The following is a 20,933-nucleotide window of genomic DNA, read 5'->3' as shown; positions in this document are numbered from 1 at the left end:
TTGAAGAAAGGTCCTCTCAAAGAGCATGCAGTGTTCTTACCTGCTGAGCCATCTATCTGCTCCTGGTTCATAATATTTTGATGCCTCATTGATGATTTCCAAATCCTTACATTGTTAAATATATCGAACTGTTATTTAACTTTGACTATATACTTAGGAAAACTTTTTTTCCTGAACCTCAACTTCATAAAATGCTTGATTCTAGCACACTTAGGAAATTACATTTTCACATTTGAATTTTTAATACAACTGAGTTTTAGTTTTGGTATAAATTTTAAGGCAGAAATTCTATTTTGAAAAGAATTATCTAACTGTCCAAATAGATCTTTTGCCACTGACTGAATGTTAACCAGGACATCGACCAACCACAGAGTTGGGAATCTTTTAGGATTCCTGTTTTGTCTTCAGTTTAGACCTCTAAGGTGTTCTTACCTGCTCAGAAATTCATAGGCTAGGGTCAGAGGGTAGGGGAGGAGGCCTTCCCCTATAAGTGCACTAAAGGAGAGGGATGAGGAGGAAAACAGGAGAGTGGGATAGGGAAGAGGTGAGAGAGGGGGCTACAACCAGGACACAGAGTGAGTAAATTGTAAATATTAATAATAATAACATAAAAAAGAAATTCATTGTAAAGCATGTTTATTTCCAAATGCAGCATTTCTATGCAATTTACACGATAAGGATTACTTAAATGATCTTGTCCACCATGTTGAAGAAAACTCGAAATGTTCTCCAATCCATTTTTTTATATAATATTAGCACAAATATTTAACGACTCAGGTGGGTGATGTCAGGCACCTGCTCAAATACTTAAGTATATTCTCAATTTATTGAGAGAAATTGTCAGAAAATCTACAATATTCCCTGAGCCCTTGATACTCCCTTTTCAACCCACACGCTTTACTCCCTAATTCTCCAAGCTCCAAAATGTTGGTGGAGGAAGCCTCTGCCTCAGGGTACCCATCCCTTCACACTTGCTGGTCCCCTGCTGTCCCTTGTACATTGTGCACAGCAGATCTTTGTCATCCTTCAACTCTTAATAGAATCGTATCTTCTTAAATAAATCCTTCTTTCCTGTGAGCAGACACGTAAAGTGTGATTACGGTCGACTTTCCATCAAGACGATGCTCTATGGATGATTACTGTGAGACTTTTACAAACTCTTGATTTACTTCCTTCCTTTCAGCTTCAACCTATCTATCCCCAAGACTGTAAGCACAATCAGACCAGAGAAAATTCCTGTCCTACTAACCAGTACGAATAAGCAGCATTTTTAGCATATGATCACATAGTATGGATTGATGGGTGGATAGATGGATGGATGGATGAATAAATTAATGCAAAATGTCTTATTTGCTTTCCCACTTCCATTATGCAAAGCTTTGGATGAATGGGTACTTTGAAAACAGCCACTGACCAGGAGGGTTTCATGTTTCACCATAAAGTTCCAGCCTCCCCAAATGTGGGGAGTAAGGAGTACAGAGGGGGGTTGCACAGATTGGGGTGCATATATATTTGTTCTATTTCTATCAATAATAAGACACAGTCTCAAAACAGAGGAAATACTTATGTTGTGAAAAAACTATTACATGCTTTGGAATGAATAGAAGAGATGGTCTACTCAGAAACTGAATTCTTTGTGACTCAAGAGGGGTTGTGCATTAACATATTGGGACTTCAATTTGGAAAGCTTTACAGTAAGTGAAGAAGCCTACCTGTCTATGGATAGATAATAATCTCTCCAGCCCAATTTTTTGTGTAGTTGCCAAGTCCAGGTGACAATTATTCTAGCTGTTTTGTTGCCACATAAAAAAAAATGACAGTTTCTGAGAAGCATAAGCTATTCCAATTTCATCAGAAATAACCTAGAACTTGGAGTGAAACCACAATCAAATTTCAAAATTCACACCCAATCACTGCCAAAGTCTGCAGAAAGAAACTGTCATTTTTAGAATGAAAAGAATTCTCCAGAACTTACTGGGAACAACAACAACAAAAAGTCTCAGAGCAGCGCATTAAATGCCATTTATTAAATCCCTTAACATCTTAGAGGAGGGCCAAAGCCTATAGTAGTTGGGTTAGCAGGGAAAGGCATACACTGTAGTTAGCGTCTGTGAGTTGGCCCTGAAGGACCTCAAATGGCTAGGTCCAAAACACACATCCAGAGGCTAACAGCCCCACCTTCACATAAACCCACACCATTCCTGTATTCAACTGCAGATGTGTTCGCATGGAGAATGTCTGTCCTTTAGGAAATGTTCATGGACTTGAAACCATTAATTCCAGTCTGAGTAAATACAGCTGTGGATGTCTTAAGAAGTGCTAGGCAAACCAATTTGAAAGAGAATTTGCTTTACTAAATCACATCTATGTTCTCTGCTTTTTTTTTCCCACTGGGGGGATGTTCTTTTCAAACGTGTTTTCAATGTCTTCAATTATTGAAAGGTAACTTTGGTTGACATATTTTGAAAATAAAACATCTTCATTCAAAGAATTCACTGCCAGCATGGTACCTTTAAATGCTATACATTTTAAACAGAAATACTGTTACTCTTTAGCTGTGAACTTAGAACAATTGATGCACTTTTCTGCACCTGGAGTCCCTCGTGGGTAAAGACAGAAGAAAACATCCCTCTATCCCAACAGTACTGATTTGAGTAACATATGCACCAGAGTTCAATTAATGTTACTTCTTTTATCTTCCTTTCTTTGAATCATACACACATTCGTGCAAGCTGATACCCATTTTCAGTATCATATAATGTTTTGTGGCTCTTGCTGCCATCACAAGTTATCACTTTGCTCTGGAAAAGAGGAAGAACCTTTTTAATAACATGATATTTGAAGCTAAAAAGGTGCAATAACAAAGCTTTTGCTTTAATGAAGCAGCTAAGCAAAAATAGCATTGTCTTCCCTTTTCCCCAGAAAGCCCCCTTAGCATCTCTCTAACATTATACATAATGAGAGGGAGGGATTTCTCCAATGCTTTCATTTACTAATTATTCCATTGCCATTTCCAGGATTTCGACTATTCTCCAAAGCTATATTCTCTCTCTAGACCTCAGTAGAAACTGAGTTCTTACTGAACCTTTATTAATACAACACCAACAGCAAAGACTGCCCAGTGTCAACTACAAGCGGTAGCAGCTTGCATTTGCTTCTAAAACACAGAAATGGAAAAGACGATCCAGGGCCCTACGCCGTCTCCTGCTGTCACCTCTTCTGTCATGACTGCCAAGGCCACTCAAAGCTCTAGGGACTGTCAATCTCTACCCTCCATTTCCTTCAGAAGGACCGTGTGTCTGACTGACAAAGTCTTTTCAGTAGAGATGAGGACAGGTCTTACAACTGGAGGGGCACCCAGTGTCAGGAAACTTCGGTAACATCTCTGAAATAAATATCTTCCCACCCTTTTAACACAAGAGGAAATAAGAATGTTTGAAGAAAGAAAAAGCTAGAAAAACTTAACTGTTGTATATGAATCATGCAGGGTAAAGCTTAGGATAACTCTGTATATTTGACTTTAGTAAAAATGATTTCCATAATCTGAAAAAGCATGAAGGTAGATTTGTATAAAATCTGCAAATACCTTAGTGGAAGACTATATACCTCTATATTTCTCTCTCTCCCCCCTTTTCTCCTCGCTCCTTTGTTTCTCTTTCTTCTTTATTCTCCTCCCTCTCTCCTCTTTCATCTTCCTTTATTTTGAGGGAACAGTGAGAAATTCTGAAGAGGCACTTAAAATCAAACCATGGATGTCAAAATATCCTGTGTAAGAAAAGTTCATTTTTTTTTTCTGGGAGACCAAGTAAATCAAGAGTCCAAAGAAAATCAGAAATTATAAGGGTAAAATTAATATTTTCTCTCCAAAAAAGCAAAACTCAGTTCATTAATCAGCATTTGAACAGTCTGAAGTTCCAGAGAATCCAGAAAAAGACATTCACAAATTTAAAACTAATTTGTTGATATGTCTGAGCCATGGGCAAATCTGTTAACAATTAAAGACTGCCTCTCCAAAGAAGATAGGACAAACAAAACTACTAATAGCAATAGCCAATAACAAATGGGATTTATTTGGGAATAATAATCTGTATATCTATATTGCTTTAAAACACAGTAAAGTTTTGTTGGCTAAAAGTTAAGGTGTATGCAACTTGGAATCAAAACATCACTGTAACAAATTAATTAGTGGATGTATCACTATACAAAAGTTATAATTGACTAATGTTTTCTGTGTCCTCTGAAGTGTCTGCAAGAAGGAGCAGATACTGGAAGTAGTACTGAGGAAGCAACTGGTAGATACTCTCACTTCCTGCACCCTGTCCCCATGGCAAACCCAAACCTCAGAAGGGCCATGTGACATCTCATCATTAAGCTACATGAAAAGCACCAGTGGCAGTACCCTCGTGTACATGCCAAAACAACACCTCCTAGCTCCTTTGGAGGGCATTTCAAGGACTATAAAAGCGTCTTTGAAGAAGAAAAATAAAGGTTCCCTAATAAGAACCTTGAACTCCAGTCTCCATGTAGAGGATGAGAAAGTGAAAACCTCTTTCCAGAATGTCCTCCCACAACACACCCCTTCCCAAAGGAGAAAGAGAAAATGAAGTCCCCGGAAACAACACAATTCTGTCAGCCATCTTGTATCTGCAATCTTCCTACTGCCTCCCAAGCAGGAAAAGCCAAAGCATGGCAGTTCTGGACATGAGATCTTAAGGTTTTGTACAGCAGGTACTTGAAGGTATTGGTTATAGTTCCTTCATTTAAAAAGAATGCAACTAACTTTATGTCTCTCAAAAACAAAGGAAAGCTGAAAATACCTTGTAGATTTTAAAGTGCAAGAGTCCTGTTATTACTTTGGGTGTAACTATATCCCATTCCCCAAAGAACCGAGTCAGCTAAACTGAGAAGAAAGATTTGAAACTAGAACAAAAATAGGCAGAAACAGGAATGGCAGTGAGTTACCACTAAAGGGAAGCCTGGGAGCTTCCAAGTGGATTGCAATGGGTCAGGAAGATAGACTGCAGAAAGGGGAGAGGAGATGGATGCCATGACGATTCAAAGGGCACGATCACGCTTACGAACCCAGGCTTCACATCTACAACAACAGGCACTTGTGAGCTCTCTAAAAAGCCAAGCTTCCTTTTACTAATATGACCATAGAGGGACGAATCAGGTCATTTTTCCAAACATAAAATTATCACTGTGACACAGGCACTCCTTATTTGCAAACTCAGCATCAAACCAGTAAGCGATGCTCAGTTTTCTTCTGAGTCTCTACATAATGCTCACCCATAGGGAGAAAAAAGTAACTCAGAAATAAGTAGCCGAGTGTTTTGGAATACAAATGCAGCCTGGATAAAAAGGAGTGATGAGATCCATTCTCAGCAGCAGAATTTGAAGAATGGGGTGAAATTCTGTAATGCCAATGACCTTTAGGACCAAGAACAAAATGAAAGGGTATTTTTCATACATTCTCCAAATGTTTGCACAAAATTGCATAGAAACAAAGTGTACAGTATGAGCAGCCATGGACAACAGAGAGAGGACTGAATGCCACAAGTACATCTCAGCATAGAGAGTTTCAATATGCACATTAAAATAAAATGAAATCATTGATGCTGGCAACAAATCGAATTCTTATAAAAAGATGAAGGAATCATTACATAGCATTAAGAATATTATATGTCTAATTAATTTGGTATCTAATTTTTTATTTATTTCAACTTTTAAATAATAATTTTATTAAAATAATAATTTTACAAAGAAAAGATACATGTCCTTCCAGAAAGACAACAGAATTTTTAAAAAAATACTTTAACTAATCCTTTGACACTTTCAGACAATATATATATATTTTTTTTACCTGCAACACCTTTCCCTGACTTCTCTCAGATTTACCCTATCTCGCTACCAAACTCCAACTTCATATTCTCTTTGTTTTTATTGTTTTTCAATAACTCACTGGCTCAAATTTGTTCTGCCCATATATTTCTGGGTGTGAAGGAGCCACTGCTGTCTCATGGTTAACATATCAGGAACCTTAAGGCTCTGACTCACCCAGAGGCATCAACTGTACTGGTCCTTCACTTGGAGTTCAGGGTCTCCTGAAGCCCTCAGCTCTACATATTAAAAGGCTGCGTGGCTTGATTTCGAGGAGGCAGCCACAGCTACCATGAGTTCATGAGTACAGTGGTCCCATCATGCCCCAAAGACACCAATAAACAAACAAACAAATAGGGCTTTTTAAAAAAGCACACTATCCAGTTCCCAATACATCTTTTCAGTTCATGCTCTTGGTTTTGATTTGAGACAGTCTCAGGTACCAAAGGTTAGCCTCAAATCTCAAATCTGCTATGTAGCCTAGAACGAGCAGAATTTCAAATTTCTTTGCCTCTACCTCCAAGCATTAGGATTACAGATTTGATCTACTATGATTAGTTTATGTGGCACAAGTTATCAAATTCAGGCATCCTGCTCTTTCTTTTTTTTTAATCTTAGAAAATATACTGTAAGCTCCCTAAAATAAGAATCACCTTCTTCTCACACTGGATTAAACATATAAAAATGGTCAAACTCATGATGTTCACAGATAAAGTAATGGTTATGATTGCTATTAAAGGATAATTAATTAAGAATTATATGTCCTATGTATGCAGATGATATATAGTGCTCTTTATTTAAAACAAGAATGGTTGTTGAAGAGTTGGCTCAATAGTCAGAGGGAGTGGCATGTGGACCTGTCAACATGAGTTTTATCCTGAGATCCTAGGAGAGAACTGACTCATAGAGTTGTCTTTTGTCCTTCATATACCTGCCCTGTGACACATGTGTGCCTACAAATGCACACAGAAAAAGAGAGAGTGACAGAGACAGAGAAAATAGGGAATCATCATCATCATCCCCACTGTTAGGAAACGTGCGAATGTGAAGGTTACACGCGGGTTCACAAATCACGCCACGAGATCGGTTCCACGTGGGAGGTTTTTTTTTAGGGGAAGGGGAGAAGGGAGCAGAGACAGAGAAAGGAAGAGAGAGAGGAGAAGAGAGAGGAAGAGGAAGAAGAGAGAGGGGGGCGGGGGGGGGAGGGTTCCAGTTCTTTTATAGGGTGATCAAGGGCATGCGCAGGTAATTCCAGGTGGTCAGGGTGTCTTCACAAATGCCTGATAACCGGTCTATCAGGTCCCTTGGGGCTGGCCATAGAAGTGCCTGCTTACCGATCCCAACACCCACCACCATCACAACAACAAGAAATGATAAACCAGAAGGCCAAGTTAGTTGGGCTCTACTACTGCTTTAGTTAGTTGATTGGTATGGGTTTTTGTTGTTTGTTCATTTGTTTCAAATTGTTTCTACCTATGTTATTGGTACATAGGGGTATTTTGCCTACATGTATGCCAGTGAATCATATGTATGCACAGTGTCTGTAGAGACCAGAAGAGGAGGTCAGAGTCCCTAGAACTGAAGTTACAGATTGTTGTGAGCTGCCATGTGGGTGCTGGGAACCAGGTCCTCTGGAAGAGAAGTCAATGATCTCAATCACTGAGCCATTTCTCCAGCCCTGATTTCTTAGTTTTAAAAGTAAGAAAGAACACAGTGACAAGAAGCGATGAGTTAGCAAGTGTCAAACAGCTCAAAGAATGAAACCCTCAGAACTTGAACCAATATCTCAATTGTTAGTAAACCTCAAGGTTTTCACATACTTATTTCATCTTGAATAATTCATACCCTGTAAATCAAAAGACTACATATACCCTCCATAAAGTTCAATGTAGCTTAATAAATGGAATGTGACTTCCATTAGCAGAACAATGTCCTAGGATGGTAATGCAGTATAAAGAAAAATGCAGGGGCTAGGGAGATGGCTTGAGACATGGGTGGGGGAGGGTTCAGGGCACCCGCTAGAAAATGAGTTCCAATCTCTAGCACCAACTGAAAAGCCAGGCATGACCATGCCCCCTGTAGACCTGTTGTTTGAGGATGGAGTCAGGCAGACCCCGGACGCATTATCAACTCCTACATGCTGCAGCTGGGCCAACTTTGAGGTTCTTTGTTTCCTAAACTGCAAGGCTGTAATCCCTCCTCCTAGGACATGGGTGTGAAATCTAGCCCTGTGTGTGGCCCATCTTTCCCTATGTGGACTTTGAAACAAAAAAAGACATCCATACATCTTTTGTGTGCCCACACATTTTGGGGGAGAGAAAAGGCACTTTTTATTTTTTAAGAAGATCTACAGAGGAAAAAAATATTGATACGGCAAATTTTCAAGTTTACCATCCCGTATACTATTTTCACTCTCTCTCTAATTGGAGTCAAAGGGGCCAACCAAGTAACTTCTCCAAGTTAGCTCTGGCACGTCAGCTTTCTAACATGTAGCCAGTGGGAAACAAACCAAAGGGGAGTGGAGGATGAACTGGCACTTTCCCTTTTAGCTAGCAGGAACTCCTTCTAGGTTAAGTGGAAATGCTGAAAAGTGTAACAAGCAAAAAGGGAAATGCTGAGGCTTGAAATGAGAATCGCGGTGATGTTCCGTCTGAAGAAAATGGTCTTGAGGGAATGGTAAAGATGTAACTGCTTAAGCAGACAGCACAGAAACCTGACGGGGCAGTTCTTCAGAGTGAGTGAGTGACTCCCTCACACTTGTGTCCCATTGCTCTTTGCTCATCACAAACTTCTCTCTAAATCATTTACATTCTGGTAGAGCCCAGGGGAGCCATATTTAATAAAAATAACAGGAGTCTTAGGAACTGAAGAACGAGTGGAGAATTCGGTTATGCTGAACACTGGCTGTGTGGATTTAATTCATTTAACCACATAGGACTTATGTGTCTAATGAAAAGGAGGGAGCAACAACAGTCACGAGCTGGGTATGAGAACAAAGTAACAGAGTGTGCAAAGTGCAAATTGATTTTAAGGCATATGAGTTAAATGACTTCTAAAATAACCACATTTAATTATGCTGCCACTAACATAATTATGCAAGCTGTAATCCCTTAATAGTATTACTTTATTATTATTATTACTTTTGCTAATTTGTTTTAATTATTATTTGAGATGAAAAATGTTTCCTTCCCAGTTTTTGAAGGTATAAGGAAAGCAAAGTTCTCCAACCAGAAGACCACACTCTGAAATCAGAGTTTTGTGCCTTGAAAGACAGTTCTCTGCACAGGAACCTCATTGTAGGACAGTAAACTTTGAATCTAGGGTCCCAAACCCCTGACTTGTGTCCTATGAATACAGACTACACTAGGTGTTCAGGATATTTCTGCTTTATTCCTAATGTCAGTGTGTGCTTCCAACCAGAGGGGAAAGTGAAGCACAGAGAGCCTCATGGAAGACCAACAAGTCTGCCTACATCTCCATCCCTGCATCCCTGTCAAAAGTGACACCTTCATGTAGAGAAGTTGACTGATCCCTCAAGATCCCAATGATCCCTTTTATCCACAGAGCCAGTTGCCCCTTTCATTTTTTGTCAACAACACTTCCTTTTTGTTCCTGTCCCTCCAATGAGGAAGTGCGGCACAGACACAGACACAATACACCTCTTCATGAAGAAGGCATGAGTGTGTGCCAGATGGGCAGAGGGGATTACAACATGTTTCCTCTCCCATGGTGACTCAATGGGGCTGGTATGAGAACTGATCTTATTCACGAAGGCAGCTTCCCCTGACAGAATTATGAGTCACAGTTCCTGGGAAGAAAGTACACTTACCAACAACATTTGGGGGAAGGGGATCCCTGGGTGAATACAGTGAGGGTCATTCAGAAAAGGAGCGCTGGCAGAGCCATTGGGGAGGCAATAGACCTCACAGACTTCGGGATGCCTTGATCTCTCAACAGCAATAACATGGACACCTCTCCCTTTAACTTCCTGGTGTGCTACTTTATGCTCTAATGAGAACTAGTAGTGTGGCTGTAAGCACTGCCAACACGAAACTGTCCAGTTTGAGAAAAGGTGCTTCTGAAGGGATATTTATCCATCTATTCATCATGCATGCAATGAGCACCTACTCTGTGTGTATTAATCATCATTCTGAGTGTTTGAGAAAACAAATACAAAAATGAATAAACCTATGCCCTCAGATTCAGAGAGAGGGTGACGACAAAGGGAAAGAGGATGAAGAGAAGGAAGAAGGTTGGAAGGAGGAAGAAAGACAGGTGAGAAGAGCATAAGAAGGATGGGGTTGAAGGGCAAATGACGGAGAAGAGGTACAATGTAGAGTTGATGGAATATTAGCAGATGATGGGAGATGCTAAAGCAATGCTAAGCGGGTAAAGGGGAGTGATTAGGTGGGCTATTTTTTATTAAAATGTTTGTGGGAAGTCTCTGTGAGAAGATAACATTCAATCAGTAAGTAAGTCAAGTGAAAATAAATTACAGTCCAGGGTTATCATCAGCACATTTAAGAATCAGTACATCAAGTCCCTTCCAATCAAAGGAGACAGATACCCAATAAAGGCCGGTATATTAGTGTGGCCCAGCTGTATGCTAGCACATCCCAGTTGAATACGAGGCCTGGTTAAAATACAGCCTTTCTTCTGTGAAGTCCCAAAGGGCCAACAAGTTTAGATATTATCTGTACTTTCAGCTGTACTCTGTCCTAGTTACACCCCGTCTTTAGAGTTATTTTTGGTTCCTAATACAATGCTCTAAGTGGCATAGAAAAACCGAAATGCACCCAGCAAAGATGATCAGGATGGCAGGAGGGCTGAAATTCATGCCAAGTGAAAAAGAGTTGAAGGTACATATTGCAGAACACTGGGGTCATGGTTGCATAATGCTGATTTAACACTTCCAAAGGGCTCTAACAGAGAATAGGCATTAAAGTGATGATAGTCAAAGCACAGCCTATGGTGTTCACAGGAATTATGCATAAGGATCCCTGGAGTCCCTGTGTTAAAATTAAAGAACCAGTGCTTTAGGTATTTTTTTTAATCATGAGGTTAAATCAAGGAAATATATGAAAATGATGGAGACCAATTTCAATTCTATGTGCAAGAATTTTTATAAAACTTGATGAGTCAAAAATACATAACAGCATGAAATTAGATGCTCACAAGTTAGAGCAAACATGGGTGATAATGAGAAGCAATTTAGAGATGAGAAGAGACATCAAAAGTTTGGCTTATATCCAACCTCTTCTACCTCTGCTTACATGGGATCCAGGACCATGATGACTAGGTTTGGTTATTCAAACTCAAGAAAGATCTTGATTGGTTCCTCCTACAAAGCGATGGCCAAAGGAAGGACAAGCCTACCAACAAATCATCTGATGCCTACAGAGATGCAGTCTGATCTATTATTTTGGGGGTTTGTTTTGTTTTTCAGCATCCCAGTGAACTGCTAACAAATGAGTCTTCTCCAGTGCTGGTAAAAGTTTGGGAAAGAGGTTGTGCTATGCAGCTGCCATTTCCTCCATAGGACTTAAGATAAGGAGCATTATTCTTGCGGGTGTGAAGTTGAAGAGATTTTCCTGTGTTTATGCATATCAAACTGGTTCCTAAGGGTTCTGGGCCCTCTCACCCCCAAATTCTATGATTTTTTTCAGATACTGGATTCTATACAACTACAGAAGACCACAGAACAAAACCAACATTGTGTTCTTTTAAATTCTCGGCCAGAAAGAGTGGACCCATGATTCTTCATGTCATCTTAATTTAAATTATTTATCAAGTACCACATACTCACCTGAGGCATGACTCTGCAGGATCCCAAAGAAGCACAGACTCATCAAACACCACAGAAGTCCCATCCTGTGAACAAAAATCAAAAGGTTAAGGGAGGGTAATCTGGAGAGTGTTAATAATAATCACTGGGAATGTGTGCTAATAGATATAGGCTAAGAACTGTTTCAAGGGCTTAAGAATATGAACAAGCTTTACTGTCAGGACCAACAACAAATTGATAGCTTTTGTTTTACATTGTCATTTGCATTTGAATTTCCAAATTACATATAGATACACTCAAGCATGTTTAAATAACACAACTGAGCTCCCTTGGTTAGAAATTTGGTCTGGCATCATTGAATTCCAGCTGTGAGGCTCCAGACCTCTCTGCTAATCACTGATCTATAACTGCTACATGAAAAAAAAAAAAGTGTTCTTCTGGATTTTCTGACCTAGAGTCACACCTCTGGCAGATGAATTTGACCTTCTTACCCTTCTTTAAGTTCCCTTGTCCAGTCTCAGAGGGAAATATGTTGTGATCCAGGTATTTTCCATTTTAGTGATGAATTGAAAGTCTAGAGATTCTAGACTCAGACATAGTCTGTAGTGAACCACACAGCACTTATATCATCAGGAGACAAGAAAACTTCCTCCCCTGCTGCTCTTGCTTATCCACTGAAAAGACAAATGACAAGGCAGGATTCCCTGTGATCTTTAACTTTCTAATGATAGCCAGCGGAAACTGCTAACTAGCAAGAATCGTGTTCCTCTATTCGATTATGAGCTTTTTCATTATTATTATTATTGTTATTATTAATTATAATTTATTCACTTTGCTTCTAGGCTGTAGCCCCTCCCCCATCTCCTCCCTGTCCTACTCTCCTTCCTTCTTTCCCACCTTATGTCCCTCCCCTAGTACACTGATAGGGGAGGTCCGCCTCTCCTACTATCTGACCCTAGCCTATCAGGTCTCATCAGGACTGTCTGGATCATCTTTCTCTGTGGCCTAGTAAAGCCACCTTGTCAGGGAGAGGTGATCAAAGAGTCTGCAACTGAGTTCATGACAGTGACTGCTCCTGCTCCCCTCACTAGGGAACCCACATAGAGACTGAGCTGCCCATGAGCTACATCTAAGCAGGGTGTCTAGGTCCTCTCCACTCACGGTCTTTCATTGATTCACCAGTCTCTGCAAGCTGATTGTGTAGTCTGTAATGAAGGGGATTTAGCAACTCTATAACGTATACCTTTCCTACTCCGCTGGACCTTCCTGGTCAATGGGAAAATGTCTACAGGGTTATAAATACAGAAGTATAGAATGACTCAGAAATTTCAGGCTCATGACTTCTGCTTTCTGATTGATGAAAGCATCCATACATACGTACTTAGAGGCATCTGGTAACTAGTCCATATCATACTTCTGGAAAGCAATAGAGATTGAATTTTTTAAACCCCCATCAAGGACAAGGACCTACATACCTAATGTAGCCAAAATGAATACTTGACAGTACGACATAAAACATCTAAATGGGCCATATTTAAGAGCACTACATGAAAATAAATGGTATAAATTGGTATTGCCCAAAAAACTTAGTCTATATTGTACATCCTAACACAAAACGCACATTTTTACCCCTATCAATTATCTTAACAACAGACAACCAAAAATATCTAATTCCTTCCTTGGCCTACCTGTATAAAAATCACAGGCAAGTTTATTACAAGAGGTTATCACATGAAAATATTTTATTTCAAACATCAAATGCCCTTTCCTCTCTGGAGAGCTGCTTTCCAATCCTCAAAACGTTTTCCAGGGAAATTCAGTTGTATCCATAAATCAGTCATTCACTCAATAAAACACTTTAAGGGCTTGAGAAGTAGCCTGGTGGTACAGCGCTTCCACAACATCTGCACCCCCCTGGGCTTGAGCCCTAGTACCATCATCTAACAGCATTACATTCACTGCAGTACATTCCAGCAAGCATAATGCTGACTTCTCTGCAGTCAGCAAACCCAAAGACCACCTCAGTGTTTGCAACAATGTATAAAATACACACATGCAGACACAGACTAGAAATACTACTTATCAGACAGAGGATATGGAAGTAAGCAGAGTCCCAGGGTAACTGAAAATATGTACAAAAAGAAGAAAATGAAGTACACGGTAAAAAAAAAAAATGATAATAGAAAAGAAGAAGCAAATCAGTGCAGTTGAAGATGAGGGAAAGAGATATTGCTCCTGCCAAAGACGCTGTGAAGATAAAACACAAGGTGCTTCCCACACTGAGTGGTAACTGGTTGGTTATTGGGAACTGAAGCCTGAAGCGGAAGGAAAGGATGATGAAATGGGGGTGTTGAAGAACAACATTCAAATAAAAAAATAAAAAATAAACAAGAGACATAAATATAAAATAGTCCTATAATAGTCTAATAATAATTCTGTTTGGTTCAAGTACAAGGTATGAGAAAAAGAGCTATAGATGATTTTGTTGAAAAGCAGAAAGGGCTAGGAAGAGAATATGCCAATGCTGAAAAAAAGCAAGCTAAAAGTATGTGATTTAAGTAATAGAGCAAGCAAGATGGGTGATGTTTTCTGAGTATAGAAATGATACAATGATACAGGAGCGATCAGCTTAGGCCTTAGGGAAGTCACTCTGCCAGGCACATAATGGAAGAATGGCCACTAAATTCTGTCTTGAAGTCATTTTGGATCCTGCGTTTGTTGTCACAGTAATTGCTCTCCTGTTATATTTTTGTCATTGACACACTTGCTCAGCATGCCACCTATGTCCTCACCCAAGTCATTAACAAAAGTAATTAATAATTCTGCATCAGTCCTTGTCAGCAAGGCAATAAGATTTTGCACTGGAGAGTCTAAGCACAGCAGTTTAAGCCCCGTTACATGGCTCTATTACAGTATCCTGACCTTCGGCATTGCTTCTGGCTGTTAACACATATGCACACATACACACATGAGAGACAGACAGACAGACAGACAGACGAACAGAGAGACAGAGAGACTAACAGAAAAACAGAGACAGGGACAGAGAAGCACACACACACCTCTTTGGATTTTACCAATTTCCTGTTTAGAAGTTGCTGAATTACTAGAGCAACACGAAGAAGACATTCTAATTAGAGTGATGGAGGACCTTAATTGATAGTCCCACGAGTTACTGGATTATGCAGGATGGAGCAGAGTCAGGTCACCAACAGAGAGCTAATCCAAAGATAACCTTTGTTCAAACACAAATCCAGGGTTAACCTTACCCTGTGATGAATAAAACATCAAAATGACAAGACAGAAAATGGATTGTGCAGTGTGCTCTGACAGACGAAAGGTACCAAGGTGAGCAGAGGATGGCTGGCTGTCCTGAACCTTCTCAGAAGATGATAGTTCATTTAATACTGGCTTGCATTCAGCCTTGAAATTTTGTCACTGAGAAAGGAATACACCTGCAGTTCTTGTTCCTTGAAGAGGACATTGAGCCAGAGACGGTTAAACTGGCAGAAGGCGAGAACTATCTACCGAAGCAAGGGCTTGCAGTATCTGAATTACAGTTAGCTTTACACAACTGGATGGTGTCTGGTGGATCCTGTTCTAGCTTCAGAAAATAGAGACCTACATAGGTTCCCTTTCCTGTTACCCATTTTATCCCCCCCCTTTTTGTATCAGTACTTCTTTGATAGTCAATGCCATTGTTTCCTTAATATACCAACTTGGAAGAATACATAATTTAGCAAGAAGGTTCAAATTCGTGTTAAATTCTACACAGGTGGAGAAAGGTTCACAAGGGTTTACTTTCTCCTCACCACATTTGTATGTACCTCTCTATGGGAAATTTTCCATTAGCCACATTCTGTGGGCTTAATGAGTTTCTGGATCTCCTACGCTCTGAGTCGGCTGACATGGATTCTCTCCCTGGACCGGCATCCTGGGTCCACTGCCTTAAGTCTGCTTGTCATGCATTTGTTCAGCTATCCCTTAGCACAATGGCACTTCCCTGAGCCACAGAATGCTGACTTTCTGTTTGCTGACTCTATGTATAACTCTATGCTGAAAGAATGGCCACTACTTAAAAGCTCACCAGGATGGCTGAACACAGACCTTCAGCCTGGCCTTTGTCAGTGTTTCTTCCCAGAAATCTTACTGTGCCCCCTCTAAAGTCACCCTGAAAGTTGCATAAACCTCCTGTGGCTATGAATATGATTTTACTTGCTTTGTTTCTACCCTTTGTAATGACCTAAGCATGGAAAACTTGGCAACTAGCACCAAAGCACAAATCTTAGATGGCCGAACACATGTAAGGTAAATACTGCTAGCATCCAGCTTCCCTGAGTCCTTAGCTATCATAAACCCATCTGTGATTTTCCTTTCCATTTTCTAAATTACAAAAAAAAATCTGAAAAGAGTTTTCATTAACACACACCTAAGAGACGACAAGCAAACTCCTATCTCATTTTAGAAAAAGGAAAATATTTTATTAAGAAATGGGGATTGTTTTCATCTGTTTGTATTGCCTCATATTTTTTGACCCATAAGAAGAACTCTGTGAGACAATTTCATGAACCAACATTGAGCAATAAGCAAACGTTTAAACAAGTTTACAGGAAAGACACTAATTATAGGTAATATGAAAGAAGTGTGCTCTGCCTTGTCCTGCTTAGCAATGAAGCTATAGAGCATGACCATAATAAAGAGCAGGCTTCTAAGGGCAACAAATTAGTAACCTATTTAAGTACCCAGATGGGTCATATCACGTGTCATGAATCAAACCATAACATCCTTAAAGTAATGAAAGGGCAACCCTTAACCATAGGATTCCCTCAGACATTAAGGGTAGAGGGAGAGAATTAAAGGGTAAAAATCTTCAAAAGTAAGAAATACAGCTCTAAATAATCTATGGGTCAAAAGAAAAATCTCCAAGGAAGAGAGAAGAATGAGTTTAAAATATCATACCAACTATGTGCTTGGAAAACAATTTGTTGTATTAAAGACATTATGCTAGAAAGAATGACATAAAGAAAACAGTTTATTACCCTACTTTATATCCTAGGAATGAAGAGACAAACCAACTAAGCAAAATAAAAATAAAATAAAATAATAAGTAGACATTGAAGATTTTAAAATGGGTAAAACTAGGGAAAAAGTTAAATGGGTTATCTTCAAAAGTGGTGAAGCTGATATATCTCTATCCAGGTAAAGCAAGAAGAGAAAGAAAGTATATAAAAAAAGGAATGAAAGAAGAAATGTTGCTACAGATCACAGAGACATTAAATGTATAAACTGAAGCTATAAACTCTAAACATATAAATTCATAACATAGATGAAACGGACCAATATTTTAAAGGGTACGAACTTACAGCGAAAATGAAAGACAGTCTTATTAGTCCTTCATGTATTGAGGATATGAAAATGTATTCATCTCCAGGGCTTCGAGAAAAGAGAGCAGCCTTGGTAACACCTAGATGTCAATCTTGCAAGAACAAAAACAAAGAAACAAGTACATTGCTCTCTCCCTGTCCTTCTGGCTCACAGAAAACTGCAGTAACTTACTGGTGTCTTGTAGTTGTTGCTTTGTTTATTGTTTTGAGTCCAGGGTCTTTTCCTCCATTTCACTAATTATTTAAGAACATATTTTGATCATATTCAATCCTAAATCCTCTCCCAGCTCCTCCCAGGTGATGCACCCTCCAACTTTATGTCCTTTCTGTGTGTGTCTATTTTGTTAATAAAGCATTTCACCTAATTTCTGCTGTCCTTATTCTCCTGAGTGTGGGACCGTCTACTAGTGCCTGGATCATGGTCAATTTAACATGATCCAGAATTAAGAAAAAATGACTCTCCCTCCCCAGAACCATTCCCTCTCCATGATGGAATATGGGCTGTACAGACATCCACACCTGCCATGAGATCAGTTGCACAGGAGTCCTGTCCTGTCTATAAGATACTGCTTCAGTCTGGACTGAGACAGCACAGAGGCTAATGGTACTTGCCACTTTATGACAGGGATCTGACCACCTGGTCAGTCTCTAGCACCCACACAAATGTGGAAGGGGAACACTGACTCCACAATGTTGCCCTCTGACTTCCAGACGCATACTCATAAGTCCACACATTCATCAGGTGCATACACGATGATAACAAAAAAAAAAAAAAAAAAAAAAAAAAAAAACATTTTTAGAAATGCAGCCTCTTACAGACGTTCTCAGAGTTCATCATGGCAGTCCTTCACAGGCATAACCAGATGCCCGCCCCGGGTTTGAAGCAGTACAGTAATGTTAACCATCACATCCACAGAACTGTGCTTCAAAACAGTTCAATTTTATTATATGCCTAGTAAATAAATTTCAAGTAACATGACTCTTTTTAGGCAGTCTTTTTTAATTTATGTTTCTTTACCATAGTTTATTCATTTTTTATCCCCCCTGTACCTCCCTCCATTCTCCCCTCCCAATCCCACCTTCCCTGTCTCTTCCTCATCTGTGCCCCTACCCCTGTCCACTGATAAGGAAGGTCTTCCTCCCCTTCCCTCTGATCCTAGTCTATCAAAGCTCATCAGGAGTGGCTACATTGTCTTCCTCTGTGGCCTGGTAAGGCTGCTCCCCCCTCAGGGGGAAATGATCAAAGAGCAGACGAATCAGTTCATGTCAGAGAAAGTCCCTGTCCTCATTACTATGGAATGCACTTGGACACTGAACTGCCATGGGCTACCTCTGTAGCCCATGCAGGGGTTCCAGGCCATCTCCATGAGTGATCCTTGTCTGGAGTATCAGTCTCAGAAAAGACCCCTGTGCCCAAACTTTTTGGATCTGTTGCTCTCCTTGTAGAGCTCCTGTCCTCTCCAGGTCTTACTATCTCCCCCTTCTTTCATAAGATTTCCCGCACTCTGCCCAAAGTTTGGCTATGAGTCTCAGCATCTGCCTCAACACCCTGCAAGGTAGAGCCTTTCAGAGGCCCTCTGTGGTAGGCTCCTGTCCTGTTCTCTGTTTTCTCCCACTTCTGATATCCATCCTTTTTGCCTTTCTAAATGAGGATTGATTATCTTAGCCAGAGTCCTCCTTCTTGATTAGCTTCCTTAGGTGTACAACTTTTAGTATGTATATCCTATATTATATGTCTAATATCCACTTATGAGTGAGTATATACCCTGTGTGGCTGTCTTAATAAAGCTGTTTCAACCTCAATATATTGGGTTCTATTTTCAACATTCACTTTCAAAAGAACCGTCTTGTCATTAAGCACTGAGTGTTCCAGGAAAATCCAGCAATAAACATAAAGAGAGAGATCAATGAACTGTCCTCAACTTTAAGCTCACCAAGTCAGTGCTGCTAACCTTTACTGATGAAACATCAGAGTCAAAGTCCACACCAGAAACTATTAGCACACTCTTGGACATTGCTTTTCCCACAGCTTCAAAATACTGGCAACTCTGAGAGGACAGATATAATATACCACCTGCCACCTTCTGAGGCTTGGAATAGAATGTGAGTAGAAGGCCTTCACATTGGCCTTTAATGTTTTGAATAACAAGTTCTGGAAGGTGAGGGAAGAGGACACACCACCGTGATGGCACATCTCTGTCACACAGAGAGTGGAAGTAGGTTTGCAGTGAGAGGAGGAAAAAGAGGAGTTCAACAGAATGCCAGACCCGGGCTTGTATGTTTGACCAGGTGACCCCAGACAACCTGAGAAATGAGGGGAGGCAAACATCTGATGAGAGGTCTCCACTTCAGAAGAACGAGAACCCTCTCATTCTCCAGAATCAATTTAAGACGGGTGTGCTCAAGGTTCACAGATACTTTCAGGCAAAGTTAGGAGTGCCTACATGCCTTCATTCCAGCGTGCAGACTCTGATGACTAAAACTTCATTTTAGGGACACTGAGGTTGAATGGAGAACTTAGCATCATCCAAGAAGATAAACAGTTGTCAACAAACACTGACAAACATTACCCATGTTCACTGAGACGACAAGGGTGAAACCTTTAGAATTGTGGAGTCATCTACATTTGTCTATACCGCAAACTACCTTGAATTGGTAAAGAACTTATGTAACTAGGCCCTTACCTACAATCAGCTGCTGGGTACAATGCCCCATGTCTTATTCTAGGGTATACCAAGTACACGTTTAGTGTAGTATTTCTGCAGTATTTCAAAGGAGATGGTTAAAGATCAAACTGAACATTCCTACATAGAGAAAAGCCAAGACTGTTTTGGTATTCTCTACAATAAAATTTGGCCTTGGAGAAAATGATGCTACTAAAACATAGGAGGGGGAAAAAAATTCTAATTACAAATACTATGTAAACTCCAGGCACTGCAAATGTCTTTTATTACAAAATAAATTTGTTTTACTTATGCTTGAAATGAAGCCTATGGTCTAGCATTTCTTCTAATGGGCTGAGAAAATGTTTATGTAGAAAAGGGAAGAACAGATGTTGTCTTGTCCCTATGAAAGGTGAAATTCTCTGACAAACAGAAACTCCCAGGCTGGGAAGCTCCTGCACCAGGCACTTCTAAACATGTGTGCATAAAGGGGAGAAATCAATTCACTTGGGAGCTATGATGCCACCTGAAGTTCAGGAAGGGAATTAGGTGGAATTATCTCCACCACAGACACACAACAGTCATGTCACCTTAGGACTCACATTCAATCACTTCCTGGTTAGGAAATTAATTACTTTTCCCAGCATAGAAAGCTTCTCGGCCATCTGAGAGTTTTCTGCTACTTTAATTTCATGTCAAGACATGACTACCAATAACCACTCTAATTCAAAGGGACGGTGTGTGGCACACGGTCCTGCCAGTGGAACTCTCTAAAGAGAGGCTCCAATACAAACCGTTGCAAGAGGCCAAAGCAGGGAAGCTGTCACCGCACTTTCATAGATTTCTCCCAAAAAGACTGCACATTCTACCTTCTCAGGCTACAGCATCATGTTCCATGCAAATCAAGGGGTTATTTATTGAGACCTGATTTAATAAACTTTGCAGAGATAAACACAGAGATAGTTAATCAACTTGACAAGGCCTAGCTTCACCCAGGAGATAAACCTCTTGGCGTGTGTGAAACGGGGTTTTGAGATGGGATTTATGTGAGGAAGCCTACCCTAAATGTGAGGGGTGCTATTTCACTGGACTACGAGCCTGGACCCTGGACCAAATAAAATGGAGAAAGCAGGCAGGGCATTTACATTCGGTTCTTCTGTTCTCCTGACTACAGATTCAATGACACCGACCGGCTTAGGATTCCCCCATCAAGACAGAATGGGC

At 40.1% G+C, this 20,933-nt stretch overlaps 1 protein-coding gene across 3 annotated transcripts in view; it reads right to left on the bottom strand.

Moving 5' to 3' along the window:
- The window catches only part of Il1rap (interleukin 1 receptor accessory protein), a 130,754-nt gene that overhangs the window by 77,142 nt on the left and 32,679 nt on the right, over positions 1-20,933 (bottom strand). For all 3 annotated transcript variants that reach the window (XM_055625036.1, XM_055625037.1, XM_055625038.1), the window contains exon 2: positions 11,687-11,751. In XM_055625036.1, coding sequence (XP_055481011.1) covers positions 11,687-11,750 — 64 coding nt within the window. In that variant the 5' untranslated portion in view covers position 11,751. The remainder of the gene's footprint in view (positions 1-11,686; positions 11,752-20,933) is intronic.

This window comes from Psammomys obesus, unplaced genomic scaffold (genome assembly GCF_907164565.1).
Source record: "Psammomys obesus unplaced genomic scaffold, mPsaObe1.curated_primary_1811, whole genome shotgun sequence".
In the NCBI taxonomy this organism is placed as follows: domain Eukaryota; kingdom Metazoa; phylum Chordata; class Mammalia; order Rodentia; family Muridae; genus Psammomys; species Psammomys obesus.
The sequence above is the reverse complement of the archived record's forward strand: the minus strand, read 5'-3'. Positions and strand labels throughout refer to the sequence as shown.